General features: G+C 43.6%; 1 protein-coding gene and 1 non-coding gene across 2 annotated transcripts; both read right to left on the bottom strand.

Moving 5' to 3' along the window:
* Positions 1 to 4,810: 4,810 nt before the first annotated feature.
* Positions 4,811 to 4,946, bottom strand: LOC112673306 (U4 spliceosomal RNA). Its single transcript, XR_003144729.1, has one exon. It is a non-coding gene; the product is annotated as a U4 spliceosomal RNA (small nuclear RNA).
* Positions 4,947 to 16,635: 11,689 nt separating this feature from the next.
* Positions 16,636 to 18,016, bottom strand: LOC112673255 (procathepsin L). Its single transcript, XM_025468943.3, has one exon. The coding sequence runs from the start codon at positions 17,929 to 17,931 to the stop codon at positions 16,930 to 16,932; it is 1,002 nt and encodes a 333-aa protein (XP_025324728.1). The 5' UTR covers positions 17,932 to 18,016; the 3' UTR covers positions 16,636 to 16,929.
* Positions 18,017 to 18,948: the final 932 nt, after the last annotated feature.

Below are 18,948 nucleotides of genomic sequence, written 5' to 3'. Positions count from 1 at the left end.
TCTTAAAAAAAAAAATCTTGGGGCACTTGAGTGGCTCAGTGGTTGAGCATCTGCTTTTAGCTCAAGCTCTCATCCTGGAGTCCTGGGATCCAGTCTTGCACTGGGCTCCCCGTGGGGAGTCTGCTTCTCCCTCTGCCTATGTCTCTGCCTCTCTGTGTGTGTCTCTCAGGAATAAATAAGTTTAAAATAATTTTTAAAAGATTTTATTTATTCATGAGAGACAGAGAGAGAGAGAGAGAGAAGCAGAGACAGAAGCAGACTCCATGCAGGGAGCCCGACGTGGGACCCGATCCTGGGACTCCAGGATTACGCCCTGGGCTGAAGGCAGGCGCCAAACCACTGAGCCACCGAGGGATCCCCCAAATTTAAAATAAATTTAAAAAATCTTTATGACAGAGTGAATTGAGGGGAAATCATTGGGAAAATTAGGCTATCAATTAATATATCACACACCAACTTCAGAGAATGGACTTCTGTGGCCCTTTGCTATAGTGTTTCTAGCCCTACTTGGTCACTAAGCCGGGACTCCAACCAGTTCTCTTGACTCCAGTGCTCCAGTAGTTTCTCCTATGCCTTGTGCGTGGTAAGTGGAAAAACCATAAAAGATAGGAAAAACACACAGTTAATGGGAACGGAAATTGATACATTCCACAGTGTTCACACAACATAAATGTGTCAAAGGAAGGATTTATGGTGAACACATTTCCATTATGACATAATTATGCACTGTTATGGGTGAGTTTTTTTTAAAGGGGGGGCATTAGGGACGCCTGGGTGGCTCAGTCAGTTAAGCATCTGACTCTTGGTTTCCGCTCAGGTCATGATCTCAGGGTTCTGAGATTTCGGGCCCTGAGGCAGACTCCCTGAGCAGGGAGTCTGCTTCCCCTCTCTCTCTCCCTCTGCTCCCCACCCCTGCTCGCGCTCTCTCTCAAATAATTATAAATCATTTTTTAAAAGAGGGGCTGGCATTATGGGACATTTCAATTCAAAATATTGCCCTGTGGTGACAAAAATTGGGGGGGGGGGTGGATATTTATTCCATTGGGTTTAAGATAGATCAGTCCTGTAAATTGATCCATTTGAATGGTACTCTCTGAAATCCAAATGTTCAAAGGGCCAATCTTAAAATTTATAAAAAGGCTGCAACTGGATCCCTGGGTGGCTCAGCGGTTAAGCACCTGCCTTTAGCCCAGGGCGTGATCCTGGAGTCCCAGGATCGAATCCCACATCGGGCTCCTTGCACAGAGCCTGCTTCTCTCTCTCTTTCTGTGTCTCTCATGAGTGAATGAATGAAATATGCAAAAAAAAGAAAAAGGCTGCAACTATCACTTTAACACCCATTCTGTAAGTTCTTTTTTTTATTTTATTTATTTATTCACAAGAGACACACACAGAGAGAGACACACACAGGCCGACTCCATGCAGGGAACTCAATGTGAGACTCTATCCCGGGTCCCCAGGATCAGGCCCCGGGCTGATGGCAGCACTAAACCGCTGGGCCCCCCGAGCTGCCCTCGGTTGGTTCTATTCACTGACCATTTGTTCAAAGCCTAGCAAATGAGGGACCCTAACAGGTGGCCTTCTGCCTCCTTTCTCTGGCTACTTCTCATAGCAGCTGAGTTAATCTATAAGGTAAAGCAGTCATTAAGTAACAAAAAGTATAAGGGGCACCTGGGTGGCTCAGTCGGTTAAGCTTCTGCCTTCAGCTCAGGTCATGATCTCAGGGTCCTGAGATCTAGCACCAGGTCAGGCTCTCTGCTTAGCTGGGGAGCCTGCCCCTCCCCCTGCTCGTGCTTACTCTCTTTCTTAAATAAATAAAATCTTTTTAATTTTTTAAAATATTGTGTTTATTTATTCATAAGAGACACACAGAGAGAGGCAGAGACATAGAGGGAGAAGGAAGCTCCTCACAGGGAGCTTGATGCGGGACTTGATTCCCAGACCTGGGATCACACCTTGAGCTGATGGCAATTGCTCAACCGCTGAGCCACCCAGGTGTCCCAATAAAATCTTTTTTTAAAAAGAAACAAAACGTATGTTCACAAAATCCTCCAACTCACCTTTCAACTTTTTTTCCAGAGGAAAACAAGAATTCTGCAATTCACATATTGAGACAACTTTATTACTAGGACTCAGAGGAAAAGCCTGTTTGGGTCTAGCAAAGTTCTACAGAAAGCTCCTATATTTGGTAAAGCAGAGAATATTTTTTAAAAGATTTTATTTATTCATGATAGTCACAGAGAGAGAGAGAGGCAGAGACACAGGCAGAGGGAGAAACAGGCTCCATGCAGGGAGCCCGACGTGGGATTCGATCCCGGGTCTCCAGGATCGCGCCCTGGGCCAAAGGCAGGTGCTAAACCTCTGCGCCACCCAGGGATCCCTAAAGCAGAGAATATTGAGATCCAGCAGCTCACTAATTTCTTTTAAATATTTTATTTATTTATTTATTCATGAGAGACACAGAGACAGAGAGGCAGAGACACAGGCAGAGGGAGAAACAGGCCATGCAGGGAGCCCAACGTGGGACTCCATCATGGGTCTCCAGCATCACGCCCTGGACTGAAGGCGGCGCTAAACCGCTGAGCCACCCGGGCTGCCGGCAGCTCACTAATCTGATTAATGAAATGCTACCCTCCATACCACACCTGGATTATTAATTTTTCCAAGAATTGGAATGCAAAAAATTTGCCACTAAATCTGAAGATAATTTCATTTCACAATGGAGAAAGTGTGTCACAATCCAGCTGAGTTATAGGTGCCTGCATTTTACCACTCTGCTAAGAAACAAAGATATCCTTTCTGGAGCACAAACTGTTCCCTGTCCATTCCATAATCTTTGTCGGATACATTAGGGCTCTGGGAGTGATAAAATGAGAGCTTCATTTGTTTGCCTTTCTTTTAAAGATTTTATTTATATATTTATTTGAGATAGAGAGGAAGCATAAGCAGAAGGCAGAAGGAAAAGCCAACCCCCTGCTAAGCAGGGAGCCCAATATGGGACTTAATCCCAGAACCCTGGGATCATGACCTGAGCTGAAGGCAGGCAGATGCCCAATTGACTGAGCCACCTAGGCACCCCCATTTGTTTGCTTTTTAAATCACTGTGGTCTTTAAAAAGTCGTGGGCAATAACAATATACCAGAGCAAAAGCTGAAGATTATTTTCAAGGCCTAAGAAAAGCAATGCATGGTACATACTATGCGTTATCTGTTCAAATAGCCCACTGTGGTGAAAGATCTTTGGGAGGAAAAGTAGACATTTTTACCAACGCAGAAGAAAATGTTACTTCTCTGGGTCTAAGTACAGTAATGAGGACAAGGAAAAAAAATGTCAGAACAAGCAGGAAAATCAGGTTCTACATCTTGAGAATAGAAACCTCTTAGGAGTCTCACTAAGAATTACTGTGAGGGGCACCTGGGTGGCTCAGTCAGTTAAGCACCTGACTCTTAGTTTCAGCTCCTGTCATGATCTCAGGATCCTGGGATCGAGCCCCATGTCCATCTCCATGCCCAATGGGGAGTCAGCTTCCCCCTCTTCCTCCCTTCTCTCTCTCTCTCAAATTGATAAATAAAATCTTTTTTTTTTTTAAAGAGAATTACTGTGAATAAGAGGCTGAGTTTGACAGCAGCATGGAAGCTAGAAAGGGAGTGAGAAAAGCAGGAAGCAAATCCAAATAGCCACTGGAGCAGCTTTGACCATGGGTCAGGATTTCAGGAGGGACAGAAAAAGCAGGCAGGCAGATGGCAGAGAGATTTATTTGCTGGAAACCTCAAGCCACAAGCAAGACTTCTGAATATGTTATCATTGCTTTATAATGCTTTCACAGCTACAGCTGTCTGTGAGGAAAAGCTCTGGTAGCCTTTGAGACCGATGAGGACTGGTTGTCCTGCCATGGGAAACGTGGGAGGTTTAAAATGGAAAAGCCTAGGGTTTCTTGATGAGAAGAAATCTGTGATGGAACATTCACATCCCAAGCATTATTTTTTTAAGACTTTATTTATTTATTCATGAGAGACAGAGAGAGAGAGAGAGAGAGAGCTACAGGCAGAGGGAGAAGCAGGCTCCATGCAGGGAACCCAATGTGGGACTCGATCCCAAGGACCCCGGCCAGGATCACGGCCTGAGCCAAAAGCAGACACTTAACCACTGAGCCCCCCAGGATCCCTTAGCATTATTTATATATATATATATTTAGAGAGAAGCTAATTGGCATTTCTGCATGGTTGTTTAGGTGTTATAAGAAAAGAGGCTTCAGGGTCGCCTGGGGGGCTCAGTTGGTTGAGTGTCTTTTGGCTTGAACTCAAGTCCTAATCTCAGAGTCCTGGGATCCAGCCCAGTGTCATCATTGTCATCAGGCTCCATGCTCAGCAGGAGGTCTGCTTGTCTCCATCTCCCTCTGCTTCCCTCCCCCACTCACGTGCTCCTGTTCTCTTTCAAATAAATAAATAAAACTTATTTCAAAAAAAAGAGGCAGGGTGGGCAGCCCCGGTGGCTCAGTGGTTTAGCACCGCCTTCGGCCCAGGGTGTGACCCTGGAGACCCAGGATCGAGTCCCACATCGGGCTCCCTGCAAGGAGCCTGTTTCTCCCTCTGCCTATGTCTCTGCCTCTCTGTGTGTGTGTCTCTCATAAATAAAATAAAAGAGGCAGCTGGCTCAATCAGTTGGGCGACTGCCTTTGGTTCAGGTCATGATCCCAGGGTCTGGGGATCTGAGCCCCACATGGAGCTCCCCACTCAGCTGGAGGTCTGCTTCCCCCTCTCCCTGCCACTCCCCCTGCTTGTGCTCTCTCTCTCTCTCACAAATAAATAAAATCTTTAAAAATAAATAAAGGCTTCAGGAACACCACCTTTTGTGATACTTAAGGCCACTCAACTGTCAATTCCAATTAGCAATAATCGCGCCTCGGATAAACCTCATTGGCTACGATACTGCCACTGCGCAAAGCTTCAATTCCACTTCTGGTGTCACCAGCACACAAACAAAATAAAAGCATGCTTCCTTAGGCCAACACAGATCACAGAGGGACTCCTGCTCTCTGTGGGTCCTTCAGATAATATGCATTTTCACAGCTCACCTAGGGGATGACCGTGAAGCTTGGTAAATTCATCAGGGCCTCTAGGTACATTTCTAATAGCACCGTGAAAGCTACCAGAAGGCCATGGAGAGAAATGACTTACCAGCTACCTGTGCCTTGATGAAGTCGTGGCCTGAGTGTACAACTGGCTGTTTTACTTATGAGCTCATGTTCACAATGTGACAATTTGTTCAGCCACCTGGTTTAAGGAGGGTGATGAGGATGTTCTGTGGTAGTTCTTAAACTCTCATGAGGAGACTTTACCAAATGAAGACCTCAGAGACTTGTCCCCAACAAGCATAAGATGACTGAGCAGCTCAGCCAAAAAGATTCCCCCAAATTCACTTAAATGCAAAGTGTTCTTAAGTCTAGGCAGCACTTGAAAAAAAGCTCCAGGGGCACCTGGGTGGCTCAGTGGTTGAGCCACTGCCTTTGGCTCTGGTTGTGATCCTGGGGTCCTGGGATCAAGTCCCGCATTGGGCTCCCCGCAGGGAGCCTGCTTCTCCATCTGCCTCTCTGTGTCTATCATAAATTAATTAATTAATTAATTAATTAATTAATTAAAGAAAAGAAGCCCCAGCCTGACAGCCTTGGTTGAAGGACAGAGTCGATGCAGAAAGACATTACCATTAAAGAAAGGTTTTGAGGGGTGGTTGGTGAGGGGAAGTCGATACTAAAATCATCTTTTTTCTGAAGTAATCACGTTTGTTCCAGAAAAGGTTAAAATGAATCATCTCTCTCCCTGCATCTCTGCCACCCACCGCTTCCACAGCTCTTATGATTCCAGAGCAGAAACAAGACCAATAATCACTGCGATTACAAGTAATTGATGATCATGAATGCATGATCATGAGCATAAAATCATTTATATTTTAAAATACGAATTACAAAATGGGTGAAAGAGGTACACTCAGAGCCAGTGGAGGTTACCATAGATACAGTCAGCTATATTGTTCCCAGTTTTACTGTTTATCATTGCTCAGGAATGCATCCACATAACTATATTCTTCCTAGAATACCAACACACACACTGAAGTGCCACATTTCTACAGAATTTAGGTTACATTGTTCTTTCATTTGTGATCTTGGAAGCATGAAAACTCAGAGCAGCAAGAGCTCTGTGTTTACAGCATCACCCAATGTATTATGTTTACAGATGTAGAGAATGAGAAGCCAGGGATGGGAGTTAGGAGCAGCCTTCTAACTAGACGTAGAGTAAGAGGGCATGGTGGAGACCTCTAGAAAATGCTAAATTCTGACAGAGGAGGCACCCTGTGGCTTTGGAGAATGAGGTCTATCATAAATAAAGCACCATTCTGAAGACACTACTGGGCTCTGAAATGTGAATTATTCCTCTGTCTCATATTTTATCATCTAATAAAGCTTTAAAAGTGCAGATATCACTTTTTGATGCTATATTTTCACTGAAATTAATAAGTGACTGCTGTAGTTTTTAAAATTGTACTTTTAAAATAGAAACATAACTCCTGATTTCTTGGGAATACTTATCACATAAGAGACTGGCTCATAAAATTCCAACCTTAGGGGTACCTGGGGGGCTCAGTCAGTTAGGCCTCTGCCTTTGGCTCCGGTCATGATCCCAGGGTCCTGGGATTGAGCCCTACATTGGGCTCCCTGCTCAGCAGGGAGCCTGCTTCTTCCTCTCCCTCTCCCACTCCCCCTGCTCATGCTCTCTCTCTCTCCCTCCCTCCCTCTCCATGCCCTCAAATGAATAAATAAAATCTGCAGGCTCCTTACATGGAGCCTGCTTCTCCCTCTGCCTGTGTCTCTGTCTCTGTGTGTGTGTCTCTCATGAATAAATAATAAAAAAATCTTTAAAAAAATGAATAAATAAAATCTTTAAAAATTTTTCCACAGGGATGCCTGGGTGGCTCAGCAGTTGTGTCTGCCTTTGGCTCAGGGCATGATTCTGGGGTCCCAGGATTGAGTCCCACATTGGGGTTCCTGAGTGGAGTCTGCTTCTCCCTCTGCCTGTGTCTCTGCCTCTCTCTCTCTGTGTCTCTCATGAATAAATAAATAAAATCTTTAAAAATTTCCAACATTAAAAAAACACAGGTTTCCCACAAATTCTACTTTAGAAAACTGTTGGAAGAAATGTAGGTGAGGGGATGAGGAGGGGTGGCAGGAGGATATGATGGGAAAAATAAGAAACATCACAGCATTCCAATAAAAATTAAAGATTGGGGATCCCTGGGTGGCGCAGCGGTTTGGCGCCTGCCTTTGGCCCAGGGCGCGATCCTGGAGACCCGGGATCGAATCCCACATCGGGCTCTCGGTGCATGGAGCCTGCTTCTCCCTCTGCCTGTGTCTCTGCCTCTCTCTCTCTCTCTCTGTGTGTGACTATCATAAATAAATAAAAATTAAAAAAATAAAAAAATTAAAAAATAAAAATAAAAATTAAAGATGTCTGTTCTTCCTCCAAAAAGATCTTGCTGTGTGAGGTGACAGGTGTTCACTGAATGTATTGTGGTGATCATTTCACAGTATATATAAACCATATTATCATCTCAGAAACTGAAAACTAACACAATATTATATGTCAATTATATCTCAATAAAACTGGAAAAACAACAACAACAACAAAAAAACCCTAAAAATATAAAGATTTCAGGAGAACCCACACCTGCTGTGGGTTCAGCATTCACTTGCCCTGCAGACTCACCCTCTTTGCTCAGATATGGGGCTTCAGATGTAGTCAGCAAGTAGTACATACACCCACTACATTTCCTTGTCATCAAGTTAATTCAGTAAGCCCAATAAAAGTCACCTACCAGATGTGTCTAACTCTGTGGGATGGTTCCTGACCTATTGCCAACAAAACAACTACTGTCGGTTTTCTGCTGAGTTTTATCTTATTTTTTTTAAGATTTTATTTATTTATTCACGAGAGACACACAGAGAGAGACAAAGGCACAGGCAGAGGGAGAAGCAGGTTCCCTCAGCAGAGGGGACTCCCCTGCAGGGAGTCTGACTTGGGACTCAGATCCCAGATCTCCAGGATCACACCCTGGGCTGTAGGCGGCGCTAAACCACTGAGCCACCGGGGCTGTCCTGAGTTTTTTCTTTTTAAAGTAATCTCTACATCCAACATGGGGCTCAAACTCATGACTCCAAGATCAGGAGTGACGTGCTCTACTGACTGAGCCAGCCAGGCTCCCCTTCTGCTGAGTTTTATTTTTATTTTTTTAAAGATTTTATGTATTTATTTGACAGAGATAGATAGAGAGAGAGAGAGAGAGAGAGAGAGCACACACGCACAAGCAGGGGGGAGGGCCAGTGTGAGAGGGAGAAGCAGGCTCCTCAGGCTCCCTCCTGAGCAGGGAGCCCCATGTGGGACTCGATCCTAGGATCCTGGGATCATGACCTGAGCTGAAGGCAGACACTTAACTGACTGAGCCACACAGGTGCCCCTCTGCTGAGTTTTATTTTTTATTTATTTATTTTTTTCTGCTGAGTTTTAATATCAGAAAAGATGTGAGTTTCTGGCTATGATTATATGATAAACTCTTCTAAACACAAAATAATCTTTATTTTCTTTTAACTTGTCTTGTAAGTAAGATTACTGCAGCTAAGGGGGTGGCTGGCTGGCTCAGTCTGAAGCACACATGACTCTGGATCTCAGGGTCATGAGCTCAAACCCCACGTTGGGTGTAGAAATTACTTAAATATATAATATATAATTTTTTTTTAAAAGAAGTTACTTCAGCTGAATATAACAGCACAGTCTGAAGCTTCCAGTATTTCTGTGTCCTGTTAAAACAGAGAAGCAGCCCTGTGCTGTTCCATCATGGGAATTCACAAAAGCCAAAGATAGGGATGAAGACATGGAGGCCTTACACTGTAGTGGTCAGCGGTTGATATTCTCTCTGTGTGGGCAACAAAATAACCACCTCCTCTTTTGATTCTGGGTTAAAACAAAAAGCTACACAAATAGCTGAAATTTTGGGGGAAATATTTCTAGAGAAGGCAGGTTTTGCTAATCTGCTGATTTTTTTTTTTTAAAGAAGACTTTATTTATTTATTCATTACAGACACACACAGAGAGAGAGAGAGGCAGAGGGAGAAGCAGGCTCCATGCAGGGAGCCCGATGTGGGACTCCATCCCGGGTCTCCAGGATCATGCCCTGGGCCGAAGGCGGCGCTAAACCGCTGAGCCAGCCGGGCTACCCTAATCTGCTGATTTTCAAACCTCATGCCAGAACCACCAAGAGAGTAGCAATCCCAGAGACATCCCTCCCTTGACCATCTTATGACAAAGAGCCTTTCAGAAACTAGAATGGCATTAATCTCACCTGGCAGGGTGCAAAGTAGTAAAGCTAAGCAATGAAATGATCTAAAATAATGAACTGATCTCTAAACATTCAGCCCTACCAACATGGCTCACTCCTTCAAATTATAGGACTACATTTCCTTTTTTTAAAGCTTACACAAGATCAAAAGCAGTAGGTGGGGGCACCTGGGTGACTCAGTGGTTGAGCATCTGCCTTTAGCTCAGGGCCTGATCCTGGGGTCCTGGGATTGAGTCCTGCATCAGGCTTCCCGTGGGGAGCCTGCTTCTCCCTCTGTTTATGTCTCTGCCTCTCTCTGTGTGTCTCTCATGAATAAATAAATACAATCTTTAAAAACAACAACAAAACAAAAAGCAGTAGAAGGACGGAAAGTGCTTTCTTTTTCTTTAAACAAATAAGATTGCTTTTTAGCACATGCTAGAAGGAATAGAGTAGTAGGAAAAGTAGGGCTTTGGGCAGAAGACTTGGCTAAAAAATACCACTTGTTTGCTACATGACCTTGGGCAAGGGCAGACTTGCCTAGCCTCAGCAGCCGCTCCATCATCTGTTAACATGGCAACAACACATTCCATAGTGTTATCACGAGGGCCAATGAGAATATATCTGGAATTCCTTTTAATTTTTTTTTTATTTTTAAAGATTTTATTTAAAAAAAAAGATTTTATTTATTTATTCATGAGAGACACAGAGAGAGGCAGAGACATAGGCAGAGGAAGAAGCAGGCTCCCTGTGGGGAGCCTGATGTGGGACTCCATCCCAGGACACCGGGATCACGACCTGAGTTGAAGGCAGATGCTCAACCACTGAGCAACCCAGGCATCCCCTATATCTGGAATTCCTGAAGTCCCATCTACCTAATTGTATTTATGACAGAGCTGTACAGTTTTTAATAATTGTTAAAGTATTTTTGTTTCCAGGGCAGATTCAAAAACATTTTATTTTGAAACATATTTTACCTTCACTGAAACTCAAGCTCTATTCAAACCACACAAAAAGAAAGGGCTGGCTGAAAGCCAAGGGCAGGAGCTTGGGAAAAGGCAGGAGTGTTTCCAAATGGATACAAAATCTGCTGCTTTCAAAGCAGTCTCCTTTTGGAAGGAAAGATCCTCTTGATCCCTCCCCCACTTCCAACTGGGCACAGTAGGGCCTATTGACTAAGGTAGGGGGAGGAGAAGCCCCTTGGTGAGTATAACTGCTAGTAGCAAACCCAAACCGAAATTTTGTTAGGATCTAGAATGGAAAGAATCAAGATTCTAGAGCTGCTCAGAGATTGGGACATGGATCTTCTATGGCAATGGCGGGTAGGGGGAAGGATGGTCCCTTAAAACCCTGTTTTCAGACATTGTTCATTCTTAACACCAAAAACCTATATTCACAGTTAAGTTTTCTTCTATGGTGCTTTTACCATTTCATAGAGTAGTTAATGTAGGCAGCAACTCACTCGGTGGGGTGGCTGGCAAATGCATGTGGACCGTGACCAGCGGTACATCACGTTCTGAGGAAACTGTAATTGTAAACCTTATCCATGTGCTATTCATTTTTTCCTACTTTTCAGTTCCCCTTTCTTGCTTTCTTCTTTCCATACTTCTTTTTAACTTCCAGATTGCTTTCTCTCCTATCTCCTTACTGCACTGGAAGAATGTACAATTTTTAGAAGGTGATATAAAAAATGTTTTTATTTATTTATTTATAAACAATGGAATTTTAATTGTGTTTTTTCAATTGCACAAATATTCCAGGTTTCCTTCTATAATCAATTAAGCATCAATCTGCTTCTTTTTTTTAAGATTTTATTTATTTATTCATGAGAAGCACAGAGAGAGAGAGAGAGAGAGAGAGAGAGGCAGAGACACAGGCAGAGGGAGAAGCAGGCTCCATGCAGGGAGCCCGATGTGGGACTCGATCCCAGGACTCCAGGATCACGCCCCGGACCAAAGGCAGATGCTCAACCTCTGAGCCACCCAGGCACCCCAAGAAAATGTTTTTAAAATATAGATACTTGGGGCACCTGGGTGGCTCAGTGGGTTAAGCGTCTGCCTTTGGCTCAGGTCATGATCCTGAGGTCCTCGAATGGAGCCCTGCATTGGCCTCCCTGCTCAGTAGGAAGTCTGCTTCTCCCTCTGCTCCTCCCCCTGCTCATGTGTTCTCTCTTGCTCTCTTTTTCTCAAATAAATAAATTATTTATTTATTTATTATTATTTTTTAATAAAATCTTTTTAAAAACAACTGTGTTACAGAATAGAATAAAATATAGATACTCATGTTTATATCCATTTTTGTGCAGTTGTAAGGAAACTTTTTTTCAAGATAAGGACTGTGATAGCACAAAAAACCTGTAAGCATTTCACAAATGTATCACTTTTTATTCAAAGAATTTAAATAATCCAACAGTGTTAAAAGTAATAAATCAGGGGCACCTGGGTGGCTCAGTGGTTAAGTGTCTGCCTTTGGCTCAGAGTGTGATGCTGGGGTCTTGGGATTGAGTCCCAGCATTGGGGTCTCTGCAGGGAGCCTGCTTCTCCCTCTGCTGTGTTGCTGCCTCTCTCTCTCTCTCTGTCTCTCATGAATAAATAAAATCTTTTGAAAAAAAGTAATAAATCAATGTATATGAGGTTTTTACAATCCATATTCCTGTCTTTTAGTACCTAAGAGTACAAATATATCAAGACAAAAAGTTGGAAAAATTAATGGGCTAAGCCTCCATCTCAAGAAGTGAGAAAAAGGAAGCTAAATTTAACAAAGTTGAGGAAAAGTAATCCTGCTTCCAGTAGCAGTGGAGCAGCAGGGACAAGATTTATCTTTTTCTGCCTGAAACAAGAGAACGAGACACACACATGAAACAGTAGTTTTCCAAATAAGGGACATCAGGGAAATGAAGGACAGTGATCCCAGAGAGATGGGAAACAATTGAGGTGAGCCCTATGAATTCCTCAGTTTACTGCCTGGAGGGATTGTCCAGGCCACAACTTAGGGAGAGGAACCCAGGCAGAGCCCAGCAGACCCTTCAACTCAAGGAGACAGAGCAGAGAGTCCATGGAGACCAGCATGGCTAGTGTCCATAGGACAGAGTCACAGAGGAGATTGATGTACAGAAGACCGTGGAGATTTGCAGAGGGTCCTCCTTGAACAGTCTTCAGAGTATCAATCAGAGCCTGTGTGTGAGGATACTACTCGAGCCTGGGGAAAGAGCCATCTGAATGGGTTATGGGAACCATGCCTAGCATTCATTCAGGGTGAGGAACAGAGGCTAATCCCACTAGCAAGACTGGAAATCCTCTTAATTCACAAGTCCTGGGCTAGAGAACTCAGTAGCGGGGAATAATTAGCCCTAGAACCAACATTTCTTTGGAACTGCCTAACAAGTCATAAAAGCAATACCTTAAAGGATCAAACTGTTTCTAAGAAAATTAGATGCCTAACAGAACAAAGATCCAGGAGATTTATAGGAAGACAAAAAAAAAAATATCCAGCAACTAGTAAAATAAAATCCACAATATTTAGAATCCAGCCAAAGATGACCATAAATGCCTTTGCTGGGAAACATGACCCATAATAAGGAGAATCAGCAATTAATGAAAACTAACTTAGAACTGACTTTGATAAATTAGCAGAGAAAGTCACTAGTGGTTATTAGCAGGACTATATGCCATCTGTTCAAAAAGTAAAATAGAGACACTGAGAATATAAAAAGGACCCCCCCCCAAAAAAAAAAAAACTACTGAAAATGAAACATATTGGGCTCTTGACTGCCTCATGGATGGAGCATGCAACTCTTGATCCCGGGGTCATGAGTTTGAGTCCCAAAATGGGTAAGAGATTACATAGATAGATAGATAGATAGATAGATAGATAGATAGATAGATAGAGATATTCTATATAAAGGAAAAGAAAATGAAACACATTGAGTAAAAAGAATTTTAAAAAATTAAAAGTGCATCAGTGAGCTATGAGACAACTTCAAGCAGCCTAATACATGAGTAACTGAAGTCCATGAAAGAGAAGAGAGAGGGTAACCTCAGAAAAAAAATTTGAAGAAATACTGGCCAAAATGTTACCAAGTCTGATGAACACTAGAAATCCAGAGACCCAAGAATCTCAAAGAAACCCAGACACAATAAACATGAAGAAACTACACCAAGGCGTATCATAATCCAATTGCTCAATACCAGTGCTAAAAAGCAAAATATTCAGAGCAGCCAAGTGCCAAGAAGGACATACTAGGTACACAAGCACAAAGATAAGGATGACAGATTTCCCACTGGAAACAAGGTAAGCAAGAAGACAGTGGAATAACATCTTAATTTAAAATTTTTTTTAAAGATTTGTATTTATTTGAGAGAGAGAGAGAGAGAGAGCAGGGGGGAGGAGGCAGAAGGTGAGGGAGAAGCTGATTCCCCACCAAGCAGGATGCCCAATACAGGGCTCAATCCCAGGACCCCAAGACTATGACCTGAGCCAAAGGCAGACACATAATTGACTGAACCACCCAAACATCACTGGAGTAACATCTTTAAGTACTGAAGGAACTAGAAACTGTGTACCTAGAATTCTATACCCATGAAAATATCTTTCAAAAAATAAGGTGAGGGACACCTGGGTGGCTCAGCAGTTGAGCATCTGCCTTCAGCTCAGGGCATGATCTCAGGGTCCGGAATAAAGTCCCACATCGGTCTCCCCACAGGGAGCCTGCTTCTCCCTCTGCCTATCTCCCTCTCTCTCTCTGTGTGTCTCTCATGAATAAATAAATAAAATCTTAAAAAATAAGGTGAAACAAAGACATTTTCAGACATTCAAAAACAGAGAATTCATCACTAGCCGACCTACACTCTAAGAGATATTAAAGGATGCCCTTAAAAAAATAAAAATAAAGGATGCCCTTCAGGCAGAGGGCAAGGGATACCAGATGGAAATCAGGAGCTAGGGAAAAGTACTGGAAATGGTAACCATGGTATGGCATGATAAATATACATAATTCCTTTTCTTATTATTTAAATCTCTTTTTTTTAAAGATTTTATTTATTCATGAGACACACAGAAAGAGAGAGAGAGGGAGAGGCAGAGACACAGGCAGAGGGAGAAGCAGGCTCCATGTAGGGAGCCCGATGTGGGACTCGATCCTGGGTCTCCAGGATCAGGTCCTGGGCTGAAGGCAGCGCTAAACCGCTGAGCCACCTGGGCTGCCATATTTAAATCTCTTTAAAGCGATTAACTGTTTAAAGAAAAAATACCCAATGTATCTTGGGGTTTATACATGTAAAAGTCCAAGCAGGGGGAAATGGAAGCACACTATGGGAAGTTCTTTTTTTGTTTTGTTTTTTAAGATTTTATTTATTCATGAGAGACACAGAGAGAGGCAGAGACATAGGCAGAGGGAGTTAAGCAGGCTCCCTGTAGGGAGCCTGATGTGGGACTCCATCCCAGGACTCTGGGATCTGGAGCCAAAGGCAGATGCTCAACCACTTAACCATCCAGGTACCCCAGGGAAGTTCTTATACTATATGCAAAGTGGTATCTATCACTTGAAGTTAAAGATGTATACTATAAACCTCAAAGCAATCAGTAAATAAAATCAAGAATTACAGTTAATAAGCCAACAAAAGAGCTAAAGTGGAATCATTAAAAAAACATACCTAATCCAAAATAAAGCAGAAAAAGAGGGAAAAGGAAAAGAGGGAATTGGATAAATAGAAAACCAACAGCCAGATGACTCAACTTGCTTAAATGTCAATAATCACATTAACTGAATGATCACTCCAATTAAACACAGATATTGTCAGATCAGATTAAAGATCCATCTAAATGCTACCTAAGTGTGTTAAGAAATACACTTAAGGGGATCCCTGGGTGGCTCAATGGTTTAGCGCCTGAGTTCAGCCCAGGGCCTGATCCTGGAGACCCAGGATCGAGTCCCACGTGGGGCTCCCTGCATGGAGCCTGCTTCTCCCTCTGCCCTTCTCTCTCTGTGTGTCTCTCATGAATAAATAAATAACATCTTAAAAAAAAAAGAAATACATTTAAATACACTTAAATACACTTTGGCATCAGCAAAATGGCCGACTGGGAACCTTCAAGCTCTCGTTCTCCAACAGAAACACCAAAAACCAAACACCGACAAGAAACATCAGAACAAACCATGTCAGAGCCCTGGAGAATGGAGTTTTACAGCAATGGAGCAAGCATCCAATTAAGAGAAAGCCACCTTCAAAGCTGTAGGAAAGTTTTGGGCATTCTTACCCACCCTCATCCGACCCTCTCCCTGGCACGGTGACAGCCATGCTCTCGAAGTGGCAGCCCAGTTCCCAGTCCCCTTCCTTGAACTGAGGGGACAGAGATGACTTTATTTGTAAATGATCATTTATGTGCTCTCTATCCATCCACCTTACTCTATGTTCCCTTCTGGATTATCTGGATTGATAATTCATCATTCTATTTCCCTCTATTTGTTTGAAATGTGTATCTTTCCTATTCTTTAATTGGTTACCCTTGGTTTATCAAAATACAGTTTTTAGTCCAACTTAAAATCTGCAAGATACTTTCCTTGGTACACTTAACCTCTAACTGTTATATATTTTATTTACTCATTTTACGTAAGCTCTATGCCCAATGTGGGGCTTGAACTCACAACCCTAAGATCAAGTCACAAGCTCTACTAACTCAGCCAGCCAGGTGCCCCTGCTTTTTTTTTTTTTTAATTTTTATTTATTTATGATAGTCACACACACACAGAGAGAGAGAGAGAGAGAGAGGCAGAGACACCGGCAGAGGGAGAAGCAGGCTCCATGCACCAGGAGCCCGATGTGGGACTCGATCCCGGGTCTCCAAGATCACGCCCTGGGCCAAAGGCGGCTAAACGCTGAGCCACCAGGACTGCCCCTCACACTTCTGATTCTTATGCGTGTTGTCATTCCTTTTTTTTTTTTAAAGAGATCTTATTTGAGAGAGAGAGAGAGGAGAGGTGGGGAGGGGCAGAGGGAGAGGGAGAAGCAGGCTCCCCACTGAGTAGGGAGCCCAACTGGGGGATCGATGCCAGAACTCAGAGTTATGGCCCAAACCAAACACAGTTGCTTAACTGAGCCACCCAGGCCCCGACGTGTTGTCATTTCAAGAGATTTTTGGTTACATCAGGCAAGTAATTTTAAATGGGTTCCCTTTAGGCCTTTGTCCAGGACTGATTATGCATAGGTAATGAGGTCTTCCTGTACTTAAAGAGCATTCTGAACTAGCTCTTTTTTTTTTTTTTTTTTTTTTACATATTGAATTAAAATTTATTTCAAAAGGCAAAGTTTTATATATCTTTTGAAAAAATGAGAAGTCAAAAGTCTTAGAATTAAGTAATGAGTCTTCAACGTTATAAAGCCATATATAACAGTAATTAAAGTAGTGGTAATGTTTTACCCTGATAAAAATGTCACAGAATTCAAATCACAACTTGGATCCTCAATGATTCAAGTGTCTTATCTTACACAATAAGAGTCTGGTCAGCTTTAAGATAAAATTCTTCCAGATATGCTGCCTTCAAGTCCTCTAATCTTGCGATCCATCAGCTCACACAGTGGGATAGCTGGCTGCTGTGGCAATTCCACAGTGGTTGTTCTGGTCTTTGGCCATTTTTACATAGCCATTCCAGCCCCATTCTGGACCCCAACTGTTCTTGACAATCCAAAATTTATTATTTGAATCTGTTCCTTCAAAGCCATAGCCAACCACCAGAACACCATGATCTAGATCTTTGCTGCTGCAGTCTGGATCAAAATAAATGCCTGATTTGTAGAATTGGAAAGACTGATGGCCTGCATCAATAGCAACAGAGATGGGCCCTAGAGTTGCCACTGCTTTCATTAGGGCCTTCTCCCGTTGAGGGAGGTCCACAAAGCCAGTGTCATTGGCAGCAGAACACTCAGGCTTGTAATTGCAGGTCTCTGTGTCCCTTCCAAGATACGGATAAGATTCCTCTGAGTCCAGGCCTCCATTGTCCTTAACATACCGGAAGGCGTTATCCATCAGGCCACCATTGCAGCCCTCGTTACCTTGAGCCCTAGAGCAGTCCACCAGGTTTTGCTCACTCAGTGACACAAGTTTGCCCGTTTTCCGGAACATCTGTCCTTCAAGGGCACCAGTTGCACTAAAAGCCCAACAAGAACCACACTGACCCTGATTCTTCACAGGAGTTACATAGCCTTTCTCTCTCCAGTCCACTGATTTGGGGATCTCAGCAAAGAGAGGTTCTTGGAACATTTTCCCTTTCTTGTGCTTCTGGTTTTGAAAGCCATTCATCACCTGCCTGAATTCTTCATTGGTCATGTCACCAAAGGCATTCATTGCCATTGTGAAGCCATGTTTCCCTTGGCTGTATTCCCGATTATGCAGTTCAATCATTTTCATATTCTTCTCCCACACTGCTCTCCTCCATCCTTCTTCATTCATGCCATATAATCTCCTGTGCGTTGCCTTCCACTGGTACCACTGTGCATTTAAGCTTTGATCAAATTTGGGAGCTGCTGAGGCTATTCCCAAGCAAAGGGCAGTCAAGAAGAGTGAAGGATTCATGTTTCAAAAACCTGCGGCGCCCACAGCTGCGCAGGCGAACCCCACCGATCGCCAAGGCCCAGGAGTCTCTGAACTAGCTCTTTATACTTGTTTCCTCATTTGCAAAATGTGGTTAAGAGGGACAACTGGGTGGCTCAGCAGTTGACCGTCTGCCTTCTGCTCAGGGCTTGATCCCGGAGTCCAGGATTGAGTCCTGAATCCAGCTCCCGGCAAGGAGCCTGCTTCTCCCTCTGCCTAGGTCTCTGCCTCGCTCTCTGTGTCTCTCATGAATAAATAAATGGAATCTTAAAATACAAACAAAAAAACAAAAATCAGGTAATAGTGTTCAAATCATAATGGTCTTTGTGAGGATTAAATGACCACTTTTTTGAGTTCCTGGATCTGGTCGTACCGGGAATTAGTGTCTATTGAGTTGGGTTCCTCACAGCAACTACCTCCATTCTTGCCGGGGGTCAATGGCGTGACTGGGATGGGAGGTTTGCCAGTGGTAATGCTGGGCCGAGTGACCCTCAGTGTGGGACTCACTAGAGGGATGTGGAGGCCCCTCCTGTGCCAACAGTCCTTTAACCAACCACCACTGTGCAAGATTCCCTTCCTCAGTGTGAAGGGCTGGGGGCTTGTCTACACTGCTCCACTCCCCAGTGGCTCTCACAGGAGCCGTTTTTCAGAGGAGGTGGCTGGTGCCTACAGAATGGGTCAGGTGGGAGGTATGTTTAAACGGTGTCTTATACCCATACACACTATGCTTTTCCCATTCTGTGGTAGGTGTTCCATTTCCCTCTTCCCTGGGATGGGGCTGGAAGGACTGTGCCTGGTCGGTGAGCAGGAAGGCTAAGTACAGGGACAACACAGAAAGCACATTTGTCCATCAGGCTGGCTGGCTTGGGTCAGGTGTACCACCTCTGCAGTTCTCCTGAGAGTACACTACTGGGAGTCTGTGAGGTGGTATGATTACTCTGTGTCCAGAAACCACACATTTGCCCACATGGATGCCTGTCTGTTCCAGGGCACCTTTTT

Source organism: Canis lupus, chromosome X (assembly GCF_003254725.2).
Source record: "Canis lupus dingo isolate Sandy chromosome X, ASM325472v2, whole genome shotgun sequence".
In the NCBI taxonomy this organism is placed as follows: domain Eukaryota; kingdom Metazoa; phylum Chordata; class Mammalia; order Carnivora; family Canidae; genus Canis; species Canis lupus.
The sequence above is the reverse complement of the archived record's forward strand: the minus strand, read 5'-3'. Positions and strand labels throughout refer to the sequence as shown.

Bases quoted from the DNA above. Each gene is read 5' to 3' on its own strand.
- LOC112673255 (XM_025468943.3), bottom strand. From the start codon at position 17,931: ATGAATCCTTCACTCTTCTTGACTGCCCTTTGCTTGGGAATAGCCTCA.